This window comes from Pagrus major, chromosome 18 (genome assembly GCF_040436345.1).
Source record: "Pagrus major chromosome 18, Pma_NU_1.0".
NCBI lineage: Eukaryota > Metazoa > Chordata > Actinopteri > Spariformes > Sparidae > Pagrus > Pagrus major.
This window is the reverse complement of record NC_133232.1, coordinates 12,012,565-12,033,010: the sequence shown is the minus strand read 5'-3', so window position 1 is coordinate 12,033,010 and position 20,446 is coordinate 12,012,565. Positions and strand designations below refer to the sequence as shown.

The window sequence follows — 20,446 nt, the reverse complement described above, 5'->3', positions numbered from 1 at the left end:
GTCCAGAATGCTGCTGTTAACCTAATGAAGTTTTCCCAAACTACTTTGCTTTTTTGTTCTCGAAGCTACACTCCGGCACCACCATTGTGCACTTCTGCCTCTTGACCCCAGGTCACTCTGGTACCCTGTAATTTCATCTCCATCAAAGCTGTTCTCTCTTCTGGTCCCAGAGTGGTAGAATTAACTAACTAGCAGTCAGCTAGTCTTTACAGAAGGTCACATGATAAAACTTCCTAAGGTAATTTATAAAAAACTCTAAACAGTTGTACTGTAGCACTGATCTTGCACTTTGTTCTTTGTTTCCTGGGAAGCACTGGTTGTGCTGTGAGTTCTTACCTGAAGGCATATATTCCCACCAGCGACCAGCACATAGATCCACTACCTTGACCACTCGAAGGTATAGAGTCACAGCTTCTCGAAGTTTTCTGGACAGACACTCCATACACATGATGTCCTTCATGGGAAGGTATCTACAAAACCAAACAATGTTTAAACTTTCAAATGTTTTGCCCCTTAGGCTTAGGTGAAGGTGTCACTCTTAGGCAACTATGGTAGGGTTGGGTCACACAACAATATATGTATATACCTCTTCATGATATGCATTTATCAACCATCAGAGATTCTTCATACTGTGGTAGCTGTGAGCAGGACTGCTTTAAGAGAACATTGGACTTGGATATCATTTCTGTATCGATGTGATGTACCTTAATTTTTCAGGTATATCAGAGAAATATTTTTAAATAAAAAGGAAAAATAAACATTTTGTACTGTGTTGGACTTTTTTCAACTGTGATTTCACTTGCAGAGAAAAAAAAAATCATTGATCCGTCCCTTTATCCAGATGCGCACCAAAATAAATCGGGTCTGTTCTGGGCCAAGACCCATCCTCCATTCAGGTTTCTTGGAAATCCGACCAGTAGTTTTTGTGTAGTCCTGCTGACAAACCAACCAACTAACAAAAAAGAATAGTCTACTCAGTAGAGCACATACCTCCGCCAAGGCCCAACAGTCTCCTTTTGTACTCACTCACAGACACTAGCCACCTTAATACAGCTGATTTTTCTCATCAAGATCCGTGCATTATTCCCTGAGAATTAACGAAAATGTGGAAAAATGTTCCATCTCGCAATGATCTGCAATCATTCCAGTCCAATCAGTAGTTTTTGTGTGATTCTGCTGATAAATCAACCAACAAACAGACCAGAGTGGAAACATAACCTCCTTGGCAGAGGTGAAAACACACATTGGAGAAACCCACCCAGCCAAAGAAAATATGCTGTAGGGCAGTGTACCTGAATATATGACAGAGGACTTCATGGGACAGCTCATTGATGTAGTCTTTGGACTCACTGGGTCTCAGGACAAGTTGACGTTCACCGCTACCTCCTACAGGTTGGAGTTTAGAGGCCTTCCTCCGAGGACCCATCACTGGTGTGTCACTGCTCAGGCTTTTACATACACACACTTCCTTCCTCCTGCAGCCTGGAGACAATTTCCATGAACGTCAGTTCTGGACAGCACATCACAAAGAGGAAAGTGGGAGTTAATGGTTAATGGGAGTGTGTGAAAATGACAAAGACAGAGGCTGCTTCTCATGCCTTATTCCATGTGTCCTCACTGATAGAAATTGATCCTGTCTCTATTCATTTATTTTGTTCCGAGGAATAATGAGCCTGCCAGGAGGAGGTATGAGCAACACCATCCTCCACTGAAGTCTTTCGTCAGACAACACCCCCCTTTATTATATGTTAACAAACTGCAAGCTGCAACTGATGAGGCCAATTTGAAACCATATCACCAACACATGCAGTTTTATAGCAGGACAAATGACACATGTAGCGTTCACAAGATATGTGAAATATTATTAAGCACCCGTTTAAAGAGGCACCACCTCCATTGATTAATTAATAAATTAGGAGGAAAATGAATCACATCAAACAAATGTCTTACATCTGAAAGGTGTAAATTCTGATTACACTGACCTCCATCTCTGTCATAAAGGAAAACACAGAAAATTAATTCATAATATTTATTGAACTACTAAGGGACAGGGGTGATGAACCACTAAACATATTTCCATATATACATAGATACAACTAGAATGGATGAATGATAAGGCATGAATGAATGTTAAATGTAGTTATTGCTGATGGAATAAATGAATGAATGTTATCAAAAATGAGTCAAAAACTGCAATAAGGGGAATAGTTCACTAAGATCAATAAAGGCAAAGATCATTTTAGATTAGCTCTGCATCACCTTTCAGACAGAATGTATAAATGACGGTTAGTTCCTACTTTTCTGGTGTGATGGATGGGCTGATGATGAGGTGAACTTCCCAAAAAGCGCTGAGCACAGTGATGCAGACCCAGTGTTCCTAGGTCGCCAGTGTGACAGCCAAGTGCGACTGCTGTACAGTAAGGTCAGTGAAAAAGCTGGTCTTGCTTATTCAGGATGATGAATCCAGGGTCAGACAATGCCTATCTGAGGCCACAGAGGCGGCACACTGTATGTTCTCTGGTTTTGTTGCGTTCAATGACAAACAGCAGATGTTGAAATGCATGGAGTGAAAAAATCAAAGTTAACTACATTAACAATAAAGGACAAATGAAAAATGGTAGGCGAGAGTTTTGTTTAGCTCTCAGTTAAAAATTAACAGCAATTACTGCATTGTGGTTGTGTGCCTCCCCAAAACCTAATCAGTTCTTCCTGGAGTCTTCGTGGTCATTTGTACCAAATTTGACGAAATTCCCTCAAGGCATTCTTGAGATATCACGTTGACATGAATCAGATAACCCAAAAACATAATGTCTCCGACCATGACTATCACCGGCACAGGGGCATAAAAACAGCCAATACTCAAAAATGCCTGTTGGCTGCATGGCCAAGCAGGAGGGGGCTTCACAAATGGAGAGCCCAAAAGGTGATGAGCAAAAGCCAACAGGATAAGAGACAAAGACCAGGGGACAAGAACCAGAGGGAAAGCCCAAGTCAGCATGTGTTTTATAGTTTAAGAGGTGGGTTTTGGAAGAGAGGGGATACTTTGCACTCTTTTACTTTCTTTGTGTGGAAAGACAACTGGCCTCTTACTTTAAGGGGACTGATTAGATTTCTATAGAATGTTTGACTTATGGGGGCGCTGCGGAGCAGAGAGGATTTAGGTGTTTCATGGTAGCTCCTCTGAAATGTGACTTTATATCAGAATTTTTTGCAAGTTAATGGAAGATTTTCTAGCTCTAGTCTCTATAACCATGCACAATTGTAGTTAGGCAGTTATACTGTTAAAATGCAAACATTAGGATGACTTGTCGAGGCAGATCCGACACGGGGAAAGCAGGCTGCACCAAGCCAATACTCTCCTGAGCCACAGTCGCCATCGGCATAAGATGCTAACGAGGACCTACTGGCAAACATTAGAGTCACAATGGACGAGATGCGCTCGGAGATCATCGCCAAAGTCGTCTCAGTCATTTCAGAGACTGTTGAGGAGTGGAGAACTACTTCATGAAAAAAATATTTAGGTGTGAATTGATCAACCTAAAGCTGTCCACTTGTGATTGGATCACTCAGTACTAGGGCTGCACAATTAATCGAATTTTAATCACGATCACGATTTTGGCTGCCACGATTAAATTAAGATGATCGTCGCGATATTAACATTTAAAAAGCGGGCTCTGTTGCATATCAAATCAAGCACTTTCTCAACCCAATAGTCAGCCAACCACCAGGGGGCGAACGAAAGGTTAGGGCTTCATTAAGCTGCCTAAAACGAGTGCACCCTGCAGCAGCAGCAGCCTCAAATTAAATTCAACAGTGTGACGCCAGGTTCAGACAGGATGCCGAAGCGCCGCAATTAGCTGCGAAGCGCCGAGGAGCGGAGCCATTTTCGTCTGCTCCGCTGTCGGCACGCGCCGTGCAGCGATCGTTTTGGCGTCTGGTCTATTATTTTTCGCGTGCCGCGGCCGAATGTGTCAAGCCGGGCAGGAAGTCAAACAAAGCAACAACGAGAGAATCCGGTCGATTTTCAAAATAAAACAATTTTCTAAATAAAACTATTTTCGATAATTAAACACCGATTGACAGAAAACTACTCATTACTATGAAGTGGACATACATTTACAGTTGTCAGGAAAACATGGCGTTGTAATTTTATGTGGTTACTTACTTTCCTATGGTGAAAAAACAGCTCCAAGTGTGACTACAGAACAGCTGAGGAGCAGAGCCGTATGCCGGCCGGCGCAGAGAAATTCGTGTCTGGTGTGAACAGACGGGCTGCGACTCGCGCAAGAATTTCCAAGCGCAGCGCTTCGGCGTCCTGTCTGAACCTGTTAGAGTGAGAGTGAGACGCAATGTCGGAAGCAGACAGTGACAGTACGGTAGCATCTGGAGGTGAGGAGCTAGTGCCTCGTAAGGGATCGATTGCACTCTGCAATGGCATATTTATTTTTTGCCCTTTGTCTTGGGTACATTTTATTTTATTATTCATGATTTATTATTATTTTAAGTTTCAATTTGAAGCCTTGTTTACATACGGTTTGTTTAAAAAAGAAAGTGCAATAAAAAGATATGTTTTACCTAACATAATGAATAATCGGGATTAATAATCGGGATTTCAATATTGATAAAAATAATCGTGATTATCATTTTGGCCATAATCGTGCAGCCCTACTCAGAACACATGTTGATACTAAGGGTGCTCCAACTGATCAGGCATCGATCATTATCGGCCGATATGGGGGATAAAAAGTTTAATCGGTGGTGTCTATAGAGCCCGATCAGAAAAGCTGATCAGATAAACACGAGTTTTTCTGTGTGCTGTTAAAATGTCACACACAGCGCAGGACCCTGCTGCTCACCAGCTGCTAACAGCTAACTAGCTTTCCTCCTGCCAATATCAGTACGGCTTTTCAGTGCCCTCTTGGTTTAACCAGTGCAACATATTTTCAAGGTCCTGCCAGAAAGCCATTTGTGACTGAGGGAGTAGATGGACTGGTACCACAGAACAATTCTTTCAACATTAGGTCCTGCGCTGAAAGGCCAGCAAGTGACTGTAGCTAGCGCTCACACAACACTGTGGAGAGAGAGATCACTATGGTAACAGCAGGAGAAGACATGCTCCATTGTAATCAGTGTACTCAGAAGTATTAAGTTCAATTTATCATTTGGGATTGTGTGTTCGGAATAAGTACATTTTCTGTCATCCCCATGTGGGAGGACGAAGCGATGCCGTTTGTTTCTAGCCCTGCAGCTAACGATTAACGAAGCTAACAGCTGATTTAGCGAATGAGCTGAGCTAAACATAAACAGCAGGACTGAGAGTTTCTGTTCAAAGGAACGTGAAGTGTTAAACTGAACTGCAGTTAAATGTGACAACACAAGTTTACACTAAACAGATGTACTGAAGTACTTTAGCTAAGTACAGTTTATAAGTGAAAGTACTCAGAGTTTGGAGTTTGACACTTTGCATTAGTGTACATTTCATCAGTCTGAAGTAACCAGGTACAAGCAGTGACCAGGTGGTGGAGTAGTGGCTTCAGGGCACAAAGACCTCTGTACAAAGACTGAGATACCCGAGACTGAGACAAATATTTTTTCCTATATAGTCTGTTCTATTTCCTTTTTCTAAATTCTTTTTTCTTTTTCTGTTTAAGTTTACAGTGAACTTTTCATTTTGTTTTAAACTTACTCCTTTGAACTAATATAAAATAAATATAATTATCCATTTTCTGAACATTTTATTGGTGGTGAAACTACGCAACTAATAAATAACTATAGATGACTAAATGAAGTGAAGAAACATCGATTCAATTAGTGATCGGTATCAGCCGATCCTGCTTCCAATGATTAGTGATCGGCCACAAAAATCCTGATGGGAGCACCCTTCACCCAAATGCGAAGAGCCTCTTGTGAAGTTTAACAAAACTTTACAGCTCATTGTCATCAGAGCAGCCAGTGGGCCAGTGGCAGGGCTGATGCAGCAGATGAGCCGTAGTTGCGCCAGTGAACACACCACTATGACTGGCTGGCACCACTGCAATGTCTCTGGGCTTGTTTGGTGCAGCTGACAGGCTAGCTGTCTGCTCCACCTAAGGAGCCCTGAGACACTCTGACAGTGAAGAGCAGCTCGGGAGGGTGAGTGCCTGATGACTGGGAGTGAGGCTGAAGAGATTGGTGTGCCATCAGCAAAATTACAGCTCAAAAACTGCCGAAAAGAGACAGTACCGGAGCTACTGTGTGAGTTAACAGTTTCAATGAAGCACAGAGAACGCAAACAATGAGGCCAACCAGTCAGAGGGCAGGTCTTGAGAGAAGAGCGGGATCCATTAAAACATTTTATTGTTTCATTGTTGTGTTAACATAAAAATTACTGTGTGCCTGTGACTTTTCAGCCATGACGTCCATGTGTGTATATCTTCTGATAGAAACTGTCCGCTGCTCGCTCCATACATGATAACACTGGGTTTAGAGAGCCAGTGCGGATGACAGCAGAGAGGGCGAAGGGAGCGGAATGTCTGCTCTCAACAACTGAAGCTCGTTCCTGCTCCCCGACATTCTGCGACTCAACCATATATTTAACCTACCGGTGTCGACGAGCTCTTGGGCCTTTTGTAGCCAATCTCCAAGAACCATCGGTAAGTGAATGATGAGGACTACAATCCTGTAGCGTGAACGTAGCTAAAGCCAAAGACTTTTATAAACGAAACACCGTTTACTTCTCAGTGGAAGTTGAACCTGAACCTTTAGTTGACAACACAGTCACGTTACTGTGACGTTAAGTACAAAAGGAAAACTCACTGATGTCAAGATACAGAGTTAAGCCACGTCACTGGGAAGCTTTGAGTAAAACCACACAAACATAACGAGCGTTATTTATGTGACACACACAGTAATATAACACCTCTTCATAAACAGGTGGCAGTTAAGTTTGATTGCAGTGTGAGAAATAAAGTTAAAAGTAAAGAAGCCCTATTATAACACACATGTCAAACTCGTTTAACGTTTCTTGATTTAAAGTTAAGCCGGGGTTTTCTCAAAGCTAGCTTAATAGTTAGCATTGTTGCAGCTAACATTGTACGCCAAGACAAAACCACACAAGCAAACAATACAGCCAGCACACTGACTAAAGCTGTATCAATTTTACCAAGGCCTTTAGTAATGGGGCAAACCTACCTGCATTTTTCTAGCAAAGCCGCTGTGATGTTGTTCTTCAGCCATTCTGTGTTATCATCTCTGCCTGATGTGAGTGGCTGACCGATGTGAGTGGCGCATGCGCTAACGCGTCCGCCATTTTAGACAGCTGGGTAGGGCAACACCACTCGGACAAAAAACACGCGTCGACCAACAAGTCAGAAAATGTTAATCTCTTTAAAAATGTCCTTGAATTTCAGAATAAAGGTTAGAGAACAGCTTGGAGGAGCGACCACGTGGAAGCTGTGAGCCGAGCTGGGACCCGGAAGGTGGAGAGCGGGTGATTCGGGTGTTTTTTCGAAGTAAGCGGTTTTGTTTTGGCATAATCTGAGTTGTGACTGGATCAGAATGGGAAGTTCTAGTGGACTGTCGGAGGATGAGGATTTGGAGACGGAGTGGGAAATGAGTGCGAGCAGGAAAGGTGGAGGAGGGAGAAGGGATCGCAGAAATAGTCAGTCAACAAAAAAACGAGCATTAGAGGAGGATGAGGAAGGAAGAGATGTCAGGAAAAGGATAATGACGGAAGAATTTAAGATCATTCTTAAATTTAAAGTGGGCAGTGAGATAACATCGGTTAGTCCAATCACTCTAACAGCTGGATTAGAAAGGAAATAGAGATGGCGAAGATATTACGTGATGGTAGTCTGTTGGTAAAATGCAAGAATACTGAGCAGAGAAATAAAACAATGAAACTACAATCAGTATGTTAAAAAAAGAAATAGTGGGAAAAAAGATAGTTGGGGAGAGGAGAGGAACTAGGGGAGTGATAACTGGAATCCCTGTTGGAGAAAACCTGGAGGAGCTCAGGAAAGTGCTGAAAGGAGGAACGGTCACAGGAATTAGACAGCTCCAGGCCTTTAGAAATAGGGAAAAAGTTGATAGTGAATTTGTTCTACTACAGTTCAAGGATGAGGTGCTTCCTGGGAAAATGATGGTAGGATACATGAGTTTTAGCATAAGAGAATATGTTCCTCCTCCACTAAGATGCTATAAATGCCAGCGATATGGTCATACTGCTAATGTATGCAAAGGGAAACAGATGCGGAAGATGTGGAGGAGAGTATGCATATGGACAGTGTGGCAGCAAGGATGCAGTTAAGTGCTGTAATTGTGGAGGGAACCAAAGAGCAGCATATGGCGGATGGGTTGTCAGGAAGCAGGCAGTAGAAATTCAACAAGTAAAATCAGAGCGGAAAGTGACATATGCAGAGGCTGTGCAGATATGTAACAATGAAAGAAGAGAAGGAGTCAACCAAAGCAAACATGAAACAAGCGTGGCTTCAGGGCAGACACAAAAGGACAAAACAGGAGTGCCAATGGACAGATTAGTGCTATTCTTAGCTTACGTCATCACCTGTTCAGAGCAAGTAAAAACCAAGACAGAGAAAATCAAAATCATAGTTAAGGCAGCAGCTAAATTCCTTAACATGAAAGATTTATCATGGGAAAAGATACAGGCTGACCTTAGCCACGGAGAAGGGACCTCGGAGGCAGCTTCGCAAATCATAACATAATGTTGATACTGAGGTGTCTGCTGTTAGATGCAGCATATTTATACAAATGCTATGTATTAGGAGAATATATTGGAATGTTAGTTGTTGTTTGGGCCTTCCTGACTTGGAGGTTATTTGGTTAGGGGTACCAGAATATTGACATGATGGTGCTGCTGTCAAGTTAATATATACCAGGTTTTAGATCAGCAGAGGCATGGAGACCCTAGGTCAGAGGTCGAGAGCAATATGTGGAGACACCCGAACTGAGGGGCCTCTCCTATTTTTCTGTCCTTCTCTTAACATGAACCATATGTTATAAACAGGTTTTTGACCAAAACAAGCTCGGTATATAAGGAGCTGTCTGCATATTGTCGTCGGAGTTTCATTATTCGGCTGGAGACTCTCCAAGTAACGTGTTACTTGTTTACGATACTGAACCTATTGTAATAAATTTGTTATACAACTAAGACAGTGTCGGCGGAGTTTTTCTTCAAACATCTTCGACTGCATCACCACTGAAGATACGACAATACTTCAATGGAACGCCAGGAGTCTGATAGCAAATGGACAGGAGTTTAAAGGATATATTGATAATTTAGAAAGGAAACCAGACATCATATGCATTCAGGAAACATGGCTCAAATCAACTCTGGATTTCATTATTAAGGGGTATACTGTTATACACAAAGATAGAAACAATGGTAATGGAGGGGGATGTGCAATATTTATTAAAGAAGGTATAAATTATAGACAGTTAGATACAATACAAGAGTTAGAGGTAATAGTTATTGAAATATGGAGTAAGAATGGTAGTATGAAAATAGTAAATTTTTATAACCCATGCAAAAAGTTAGAAAAAGGAAAACTAGAGTTAATATTGGAACACTGGAGAGGTAATATCATCTGGTGTGGGGATTTTAGTGCACATAGCACAGTGTGGGGGGAAAAGAAGATTTAAATGGAAAGATTTTAGAGGAACTAAAAGATGAGAAGGAATTGGTGTGTTTAAATGATGGAGCAGGCACAAGGGATAATTTGGGGAAGGGTACAGAGTCAGCAGTAGACCTTACTTTGGTATCACAGTCACTGGTCGGGAAGAGTTATTGGGAAGTATTTAAAGGAAGCACTATAGGGAGTGATCACTATCCAGTATTCATAGGTGTTGGAGTTGAAAAGGAGATGAAACAGGACGAGAGAGAAGGAAGATGGAAATTTGAAGAAGCAAATTGGAACAAGTATAGAGTATTAGCTGAAGGAAAATTAAAAGAGATCAATATAAACCAGACAATTGAAGATCTCAATGCAAAAATAAGCTGTATTATTCTAGGAGCAGCAAAAGAGTCAATACCAAAAAGAAGTGGGAATAAAAGGAAAAGGATAGTTCCATGGTGGATGCAAGAATGCACTAAAGAAATTAAAAATAGAAATAAGGCGTTTAAAGTCCTGAAAAAAAACCACATAATTTTCAGAATTGAATTGAATATAGAAGGAAGCAGGCAGTAGTTAAAAAGACAATAAAGCAGTGGCGTGGCATGGGGAAAACTTCCGAGGAAGCCAAGTGAGACACAACCTCTAAACTGTGTATGTTTTACGGAGGTGGGGGCAGAAAATCTTATGTTGCAATTTATATGTTGCTATTTCATGTAATCGGATGAACTATTAGAGCGCCCAGCATCATTTTACCAGGACTTACACACGCTTGTTATCTAACCGACACTTTGAGCACCGACACACTCTCCCTCTCTCTCTCCCTCAGTCACTCACTCACACACACACGCACACACACACACACACACACACACACACACACACACACAAGATATACTGTATATATAATTAATATAAATCAATCTTAATGTTGTGTTAATGTTCATATTATTGTTTATTGTGTTCTGTCCGAATGTTTGGACTATAAATAAAGCCCCTTTGAATTGAATTGAGATAGATAGATAGATAGATAGATAGATAGATAGATAGATAGACAGACAGACAGACAGACAGACAGACCAAGTTCACAGCCCAATGAACTGGAGAGGTCCAAAATGTCCCGAATCAGAGAAACGTCAGAGATCAGCCTGCCGGGTACACAATAGGTCTGATCAACGTGAATGACATGCTCCATCACTTTTCTCAGCCTCGTGGCCAACACCTTGGAAAAGATTTTGTATTCCGTGCAGAGCTACTGGCCGCCAGCTCTTTATCTCCTGTAGATCCCCTTTCTTGGGGAGGAGGGTGAGGACCGCTCTCCTGCAGCTCAGAGGTAACCGTCCTTTATTAAAACTGTCTCTGAGAACAAGTAACAAGTCTTGGCCAATCACAGGCCAGAAAACTTTGTAAAAATCTGCAGGAAGACCATCAATGCCCGGAGCTTTTCCGCTATCCAGGCTCTGCAGCGCAGCAGCTAGTTCATCCACAGAGATCTGTCCGTGCAGCTCAGAGTTGGCCTCCACGGGAACCATGGGTAAATCCTAGTAGAAAGACTGCGCCACCTCCGGTCTCTCCTGGAACTTCTTCTTGAAGGACTGCACATCTGCGTAACTCTCCCGACTACTGCAGCAGCTGCCCAGTGTTAGACCGCAGGGAATGCATGAGCCGCTTTTGTCCATTCCTGCGTTTGGGGCCGAAGAAAAAGTGAGAGGGATCATCCATTTTAGCAACATTTTGGAAACGGGATCGAACCAGAGCAGAGAAACCCAGCAGGTCAGACAGAGCTGACTTTTTCCTTTTGAGAACTTTAATATGTTCTCCTTCTCCTGTGGAATCTGCTAAACCTTGCAGCTCCATTTCTCTCTCCATGTTATGTTTCACTGTATATTAAATGAGGACCCAAGTGCAGACACACACAGGAGGCGGGATTGGAGGGAAACAAAAGGCGAGCTTTTAATAAACAAGCTGAACTACAAAGGGGAAAATACAGAAAAACTAAAAAGGGAAAACAGTGCAAACAAAAGCAAAGTACAAATCAAAAGAGAAACCAGAAACCAAAACTAGAAACATACCAGACTGGAGACATGAGGAGACACTGGAGACACAAGGAAACACTGGGGACGAAGCTGGGAGGCAACACAGGGAAAGACAAACCAAGACGGACGAAGACGCAGGCTAACACAGGCTAGGTTGGAGGCTAGGTGAAGTAGGGAGGGCACGGCAACAGGAACGGGACATCAAAGGAATGGCAGAGTGACAGGATACGAACACGGACCAAGACGGAGGGAAACGAAAAAACACACAGGAGGAACTGACAAGCATGACGCGACACACAAGGGTACAATTTCAAAGTAAAACAGGAAACAGAAACAAACAGACACAACCGTGACACTCCAGAGCTTTCATACACCTGGTCATGTCCCTTGTGACATTGAGAGTGTGCTGTAGGCACAGATGCTTTATTTTACCCTTCCCTATATCCCACCACTGTTGTAAAGAGGTGTATTCAGATTTTGTCTCTGTACAGTTTTCCCAAAACAGAATGAAAGCATTCCTAATAACAGTATCAGAAAGCAAGGCTACATTGAAATACCAATAGGCACTGCTACATTTGACATCTTTAACAAAAATAGAAACCTGTACAAGAGAGTGATCTGAAATACCTACTGGGTGTATCAAGCAACTCTGAAGCACGGTTGCTTAGTTGGAACGTATACATTAATGAAGGTCATTTTATATTTTCAAACACAGCTTGTATATTAAACAGATCCTCAATAATTTCTTCAGTGACACGAGAACTGGGTAAAAAGCCTCTAGAAAACAGGTAACCAACTCGTCCACTGTTACTGCTCTTATGGCTGAGAAAGACTTCCCCATCCCACCCCCTCCTCCATGCAGGTTCATTCTCAGCTGTGCTGTGTGTCTCTTGCAGAAAAATTACATCTAATTTCCTAACTTTGAACAAACTGAAAAGAGAAGCTCTCTTGACATCCTCTCTGGCACCGTTAATGTTTAAGGAGCCCAGCTTTATGTCACATATTGTGATGAAAAGGCTGCATCCAAACAAGGCAGAGAGGAACACAGAGAAAAAGGAGGACAACAGTGAAAACTCAATCATGCGCAATTTGCGACCGAACTCTTAACACCAGTTTTTTGAGGCAAAACATCTCTTGGTCAGTAAACAGCTGCTGGCTGGAGCATCCAGCATTTTTCAAGAAATATTTGACTGAGTCAAGGAACAGCTGTAAATCTGGGAAGAACTCCTCCACTTTAACTAGTCTCATACCTTTTGTGTCTTGTAAGAAAGAGCGGATTCTGGTGAAGGAGTAAACACTCTGCACATCCAGCTGTGAGCTCCCAGTGAGATCACCTTCACTGTCCTGTGTGCTCACCAAACTGTCCTCTGGCTGAGAGGAAGAGCACGCCGGGGTTGTCTTTGACACCTTAGAAAGCTGTTCACTGTTTGGTTTGCTTTCTGGACTTTTTCTTTTGGTTGACAGTTTGGAAACGTCATCATCAATCATAACTCCCTCATCATACAACACTGACTCCGCCACTCGGGTGTGACTGATATTTACCTGTGTAGGAACATCTGTCAATCGCCTCTGCATTACATTGAGGCCCTGTTGTTCTTGTTAACCCTTTTCATCTGGATAAAGACGATTTACAGGAAGGAGGCGTCTTCCAGGCTGACCATCTTATCTCCTGGCAGAGAGGATAGTGTTCTCCTGGACCATAAAGACTTCAAATGAGGATAGTTTTAATTAATTTACAACCCAAAGCCTTTGGATGAACTTTCTCTCCCATTTCTGAACTCTCTTTTCCCTCAAAACAGATAAATCCTGCCCTCACAGGTCAGTCTGAGGAAACATGAAGTTACCTACTCTCTCCACATCAGGAGGGACCGAAGCCATCTGGTTATCAGAGACTGTGTTAATACAATGTCTTTACATTTGCAGATTAAGTAACACGCCTGATTTCTTCCTACCTGTGTCTCTCTCTCTTCCTCTCTAAACTTCTAATCCACACGTTAGGAGAGTGGACACTGGAAACCTTTTTTTTCATTTGTTATTGTGATACTCCCGTCTGTAATTTACGACATATGCCTGGTATCCTTATCTTTGGGACATTCCATTCAAATGGCCTCTGTATTCTTCCAGATTTCAGACCATTTCTAATTAACCATTAAGTCAGTATCTCACAATCTTATTTCTAATACATTAAGAAACAGTAAGAGAAGTTCATGAAACTGATCTTTTTCCCGTTTCTCTAAATTTTAATGTTTAATCTGTACTGTGTTCGGTGGAACCACAGCACCTCCTGATAGTGAGTCCTGGTACAGTTGGACGAGAAATATTCTGTTTAATATGTTCATGGTTATAACCAGTAAATGACTCTGATATGTCTTTGTTTTAACAAGTATTAAGCTGAATATGTATAATTAATGTTTAATCACGTCATAATCCTTTTCATGATAGACAAAGTACATCTATTGAGCCATGGTGAGAATCTGTGAGAAGGTGAAGTACTGTTTTGTAACGTTTAAATCTTGGAGATAAAAGCCGGTAAGCCCCGCCTAGACACGCCTCGATTTGCGAGTAATAAAACGGAGAGATCACGTCTCTCGAGTTAGTTTTCAGTTCAGTTTTTAATTTTCAGTTTTGTTTAGTTTAGTTTTTGTTTAAGTTTTTCTTTTGTAACTTATTTTGAAGCTCTTTACTTTACTTTGAAACACGCTCCAAGACAGCGATCTCAACAGAAGTGCTCACGCGTTGATTTTTCTCACTTTATATTTTTCGCAGTATTGATTAGCTTCTTTTATTAAGTTTGTACCAGAACGAAGTTCTGTTTTAATTTGTTTTATACAGTTAAGTATCGTAACCTGCTTTTGAAGAAGTGAACTTAATTTAGATTACCTTGCATTAACAAACAACGGAAGATCCGCCTGATCAACGTATCATCCTCAATTATTTTATTCAAGAAGTTAGATTTAGTTTACAAAGTCAGAGCCTGAGAACCACTCGAAGAAACGAAGAAGAACATCCTTATCACAATCATCATCACGACACTACAGCAACTTGCTGTGTCCGAGACCGTGCAAGCGGTTTTCCAACGAAAGACAGACTCTTTAACAAGCCCCCAGCGCTCGCTAGCGGTACCATCCCGCTGGGCATTGAGCCAAGATCTGCACCGGATCGGTACGGGACCAGCTGCCCTCTTCCTAAGACAACGGACCGAGGTGCCCGACTGGCTGATACCGGACGAGCTGACCCTCGGCCATTGGACCGGGACTGCCAGCTAGAGCCGCAAATCACCCGAGGGAATCTGCCGCCGCGGACTCCGCAACTCTGCTGAGAAAGTAGGCTCTCCATCACTCACAACAGCTGGATTCACACATGATACATGAGATGGTGTATATGGCTCTGATTCATATCTTTTAGCTTAAGAGAAATTCGTTTAGGGTCTCGTTAGTATTAAAATTACTCACGTAATCTTTAAATGCTTCAACCTAAATCGTAATCTCACCATCAGCCCATATTCCACTAATAACCCATTACTTAGTTATTTCACATTTCCTGTTACCTGTTGTTATTCATTTAAATTGCCATTTCATTTATTTAACCTGAATTATTTAGTCAATAAACATATTTAACCGTATGTCGTTGTCTGTGCAGGTTTGTTTTAATGTGGAGAACCGATGGATATGTGTAGAATTCACTACTTCATATATGAGATTGAATAAATTGATCTGAAATTGATTAGAATTGATACAAGTTAAACTTGTCCAGTCGAATTTGATTAATTACCTCCGGATTATTCAAATAGACAAAACAACGGAGGTGGTGCCCCATTAACGAGTGTTTTATTAATCGCCAGTGATTAATAAATTACATTTATTATTAGTGTATCTCCTACACCTGCAGCTCTGCTACTGTTTGCTCACCTTCCTGACTCGTCAGACTCTGCATGACCTCGCCCTCCTGATCACTGACAGTCCTGTTTTTCCCCCGAGAATCCTGCGTGTTCCTCTGCGGCTAGGCCGGTACAGAGGCTCCGCTGCCGGCTCCGCCAGGCGGCGGCTCCACTGCAGAAGCAGATTTCAAAACCATAAAAGATTTTAAAAAGCTGAATACATGCCGAATAGTTCAAAGTCTTGTAACTTGGAGAAACTCGAAATGATGTATGTAGCTCAGAGTATGATGGAGGAGAAGAGGTTTAAAATCGGGTGGTTTTGAAGAGGAATTGAAGATTTTCCCATTCACTTCCATTGTAATCTTTTTTTTATTTATTTTTTTTAAAAACTGAATATTTGAAAAAGCTGAAAAGTCTGGGCAACTCTTTCAGTACAAGGCTGAAAGAGCTTAAAAAGCTGAACATTTTGATAGTTGAACGGTTTCTATAGCTGAACGTATGCTGAAGTAGTAGCAGAATGAAATTTGAAAAAATCCCCATAAGGATGAATGGGAAAAAATTTGCAGAAAAAGCTGAATATTTCCAAAATTATAAAAGATAGAAAAACCAAAATTACATGCCATCATGTCCTTAACGAGCTGAACATTTTGATAGTTGAATGGTTTCTGTAGCTCAAAATTTGTAGGAGTAGAAGACAGCTGAAAAACGTACGGAAGAAGAATAATAACTAGAAAAATTGCATTTCCTGCGAAAATACAGTGTGAATGCTGACAGCTGAAATGATTTCGGAAATCTGCTGAATGTACTGCCGGAAATGCATAAAACTATACGAATGAATGGTCAAGATTTTGCAGAAAAAGCTGAAAAGCACAAGGCTGAATGGGCTGAAAAAGCTGAATATTGTGATAGTTGAACAGTTTCTCTAGCTGAACATAAAGCTGAATATTTGAAAAAGTTGAAAAGGCAGAAAGGTGAATATTTGAAAAGGTTGAAAAGCTGAAAAGGTTGAAAAGCTGAACAGTTTGATAGTTGAATGGTTTCTGTAGCTGCACATATGCTGGAGCAGTAGCAGAACAAAATTTGAAAATGTCCCCATAAGAATGAATGGGAAAACACCTCCCAAACACCTGCAGGTCTAGAAAAAAGTGTAATAATTATGGCCAAAATATGTATACAGTGAGTAACAGGAGACATTGCTGAAACATGTGATGTGTTTTTTATTTCTGTAGAGTGAAAAATGAGGGCACGAGAGCGAGAGACAAAACAGGTACTGTCTGCTCTCCTCCAGAAATTTAGGCTCAAAATTAACATTGCGGCTTATGGGGGAGTTGCTGGAGTGCTTGTCGCTCGAGGGCCTCTACAGCCAAAAGTTTAAGTCCTACATTTGAGATAAGACCATCATCTGAAAGCCAACAAGATTTCCTACATTTCCATGTATATATTGTCTATGTGAAGTAAAAGATGTGTCTCTGCCATCATGTCCTTAACGAGCTGAACATTTTGATAGTTGAATGGTTTCTGTAGCTCAAAATTTGTAGGAGTAGAAGAGAGCTGAAAAACGTACGGAAGCAGGAATAATAATAATAATAATAAATTCCAGAAGAACAATAGTGTGAATGCTTTGAAGCATTCACACTAACTAGAAAAATTGCATTTCCTGCGAAAATACAGTGTGAATGCTGACGGCTGAAGTGATTTCGGAAATCTGCTGAATGTACTGCCAGAAATGCATAAAACTATAAGAATGAATGGTCAAGATTTTGCAGAAAAAGCGGAATTTTTCAAAAGCTGAAAAGGCAGAAAGGCTGAAAAGTAATGGCTGAATTGTCTGAAAAAGCTTAAGATTTTAATAGTTGAAGGGTTTCTCTAGCTGAACATGAAGCTGATATTTGAAAAAGCTGAAAAGGCAGAAAAGCTGAAAAGTAAACTGAAAGAGCTCAAAAAGCTGAACATTTTGATAACTGAACAGTTTCTCTAGCTGAACATGAAGCTGAATATTTGAAAAAGCTGAAAAGGTTGAAAAGCTGAAAAGTAATAGGCTGAAAGAGCTTAAAAAGAGAAACTATGAGGAGACAAGAGACTTCATTACAAATACATTTTAATTGTCTTTAATCTGATTATTACTGTATCAGGATCAGGGTCATTTGTGTCAGTTTGTAATTCACACTAATTAGAGCATTTCAAGATTTAACGTATCAGCAGAAGTATCAGCAGTAATAAAGCACTAGAAGTGAAATCTACAGCATAATATATGAACAAGCCTGATGAGATACACAAATAGGAATCAAAACATGTTTCAAAAACATTTACAAAATAATTTCAAATCTATTCATGTGAGCCTTACAACTTTATTGCACAATAATTACTACACAGATTATTTGATAATAAATCATACATCAAAAGTGGATAGTTGTTCAGTTATTGAAACTAATTTATATATATTATAATACATTGTGAAAACGTGATTGAATAGTCTGACTATGCATATCTTATTGCCCAAATAGGATTAAAAAACTTAATGATTCAGATTAAACTGAATTTGATGACGTTAAATGATATGAACATAACTCAAGTGAGCTGAAAGGAATTTAATGAAACTGAACATTATGAAGTTAAGATCCCACACCATGGGGGCACTTTGATCAACCAGAAGGAACCTTAAAGGATTGTATGGCAATATGGTATGAATACCACTGTCAAATGCATGTACTAAGAGCAGAGATTTTGTGAAGGCCCCTCAGTCAACTTTGACTTATTAAGAAAAAATGTACGAAACAAAACAATGAAAAAAAGAAAGACAAAAAAAAGAAAGAAATGTGTCTTGAGACAAAGTCCAGCTAATTAATTTGGGCCTTAAGTGTATTTCGGGACATTTTCTATAATTTGTGGGATTGGTTGATAATTGCAAAACCAAAATCCACTGTGCCTCTAGCAAGTAACCAGTAAACAAATAAAAATGTCTTAAAAACTCTGCGCCTTGGAACAACAACAAGGAAATGTTTCTGCACCATGCTGGTGGCAATTGCCCTGATGTCTGATGTGCAAAGGGAAGAGATTTTTTAAAACCCTTTCAGCAAACTTTGACTATTTAAAAAGAAAAGGTTTTGAGACTGTAAGTTTTCCAGGCACAGTAAATTGGGTTTGAAGTGACTTTTGGGTTAATCTCTATGAATTGTTTGACTCCTCCTTGGCCACTATTTAGTTCAGAGAAACAAACAAAAATTTAAATAAAAAAATAAAATTAGATAAAAAATATGACTATCATTAAGTTTCCTTTTGGGAAATAGATAAATAGAAAATGCAATAAAACAAATTACCAAAACACAAATAAGAGAAATATATATAGAAAATACACGAAAGCAGTCATTTTCAAAATCCATAGTGGCAAACAGTTATTGGTTTCAAAATATTTTCTAAGGCAGGGCTCAACAAAATATATGTTATCACAATCAGTAGAACCAGGCATGTGCAGGCAAGATGCATTTTTAGGTAACTGTTCACTCAACCTCTCTGTTTGTGTGCTTATTTCTTGCTTTTTTTAAGAGGGATAAAAAGAGTGATGGTTACATATTGGGTGACAGGATTGGGCAATGACACCATTTTACATGCCTGAAGATGATTTCAGTGATTTCAAATATTGTTCAGCCCTACCATAAAAGGCTTTTCACATCGTACTTAGACTTAGGCTAATGAGCCCCATTAGTTTATGGCTTCAAGCTCCAGTAGCCCTGGACTGACAGTCGAGTCAACACTGTGATTTCAATTGTGTGTTAATCCATCTCAGTCAGCGCTGGGTTCACCTTTACTTTTTAAAGATTTCTCCAAAAAACATGGAGTTAACGTCACTTTTGTGACTTCAGGTCTCCAGGTTTGTTTCCCAATCAAATCATGTGACAAGGCTCATATCCAAGCCATGTGTTTAGGACATTCTCAAGACCATACCCTCATCTTTGAGTGCACAGTCTCAGCACTGGGCTTATCCATAACTGCTTTTCAGAAGGGTTTACATGAGCCCAAAGCTAAGTATACAATGGTGAAATAACCTTTAGTATACCTACCAGCTGAAACCTCATACTAATGATTACTATTTAAAAAAAAAAATAGTCCCCCCTACAGGGTAGCAAGTTCAGATGCATGTGGCAACTGATGTAATTGATATGACCTACACCTTACACCTTTATCCGTGTTGTCTGTTGGATAGCCAACAGATAAAGATGGAAAGGGAAGGATGAAATGAAAAATAAAAAAATAACATACATTTTCATGAAATGCAAAATAAAAAAAACGTTCAATGAATCATATAAGATAAATATTATCATTAACAAAACAGACTAAACTGGTGTCCTATACTTCAGATTTGGTTATATGGTCCATGGGTCAGTAGTGTAATCTTCACTAGTGATTCTGTCATGGTGCTGTTTGTTGAATCTTTTCATTGCTGCCATAAACCAAAAATGTCAACGGAGCACACTGTCAGTGTGAAGATGTAATTGAGTGAAGTCATGACCTTTAACATGCTCAGTGGCTGGAAGAACTGCTGCTCCCTATTATCAGGTCACGTTTGGCGTGAGGACAGCGTTCCCTCCAGAGCCACTTCACACAGAGAGGTTTTGAATGGCTGAATGTCTTATGCATGTTTAGCTCTCTGGGCAGTCTGGAGGTCTCAGCTGTGGAGTGGCTGGATCACAGTGGAGGAAGACCTGAAGAAAGAACTTCATTCAAAATACACTCCCAACTGTAACTTTAAAGTCGAAAGCTACATAAAACTGTTAGATACACAGACAATTCTATCAAAGCACACACAAGAATATTCCTTCAAAAATAAACCCTTAATGGCCTACCTTATGCTTAGTTATGAAGAAACCTTTGCACTGAGAGGGGAAGCACATGTCTCTATGTGATCCAACAGTAATGGGTCCATTGTC

At 40.5% G+C, this 20,446-nt stretch overlaps 1 protein-coding gene across 1 annotated transcript in view; it reads right to left on the bottom strand.

Moving 5' to 3' along the window:
- The window catches only part of fbxo38 (F-box protein 38), a 94,364-nt gene extending 92,396 nt beyond the window's left edge, over nucleotides 1–1,968 (bottom strand). The window contains exons 1-3 of the mRNA XM_073486445.1: nucleotides 1,951–1,968; nucleotides 1,293–1,482; nucleotides 337–470 (exon numbers count right to left, since the gene is read on the bottom strand). Coding sequence (XP_073342546.1) covers nucleotides 337–470; nucleotides 1,293–1,426 — 268 coding nt within the window. The 5' untranslated portion in view covers nucleotides 1,427–1,482; nucleotides 1,951–1,968. The remainder of the gene's footprint in view (nucleotides 1–336; nucleotides 471–1,292; nucleotides 1,483–1,950) is intronic.
- Nucleotides 1,969–20,446: the final 18,478 nt, after the last annotated feature.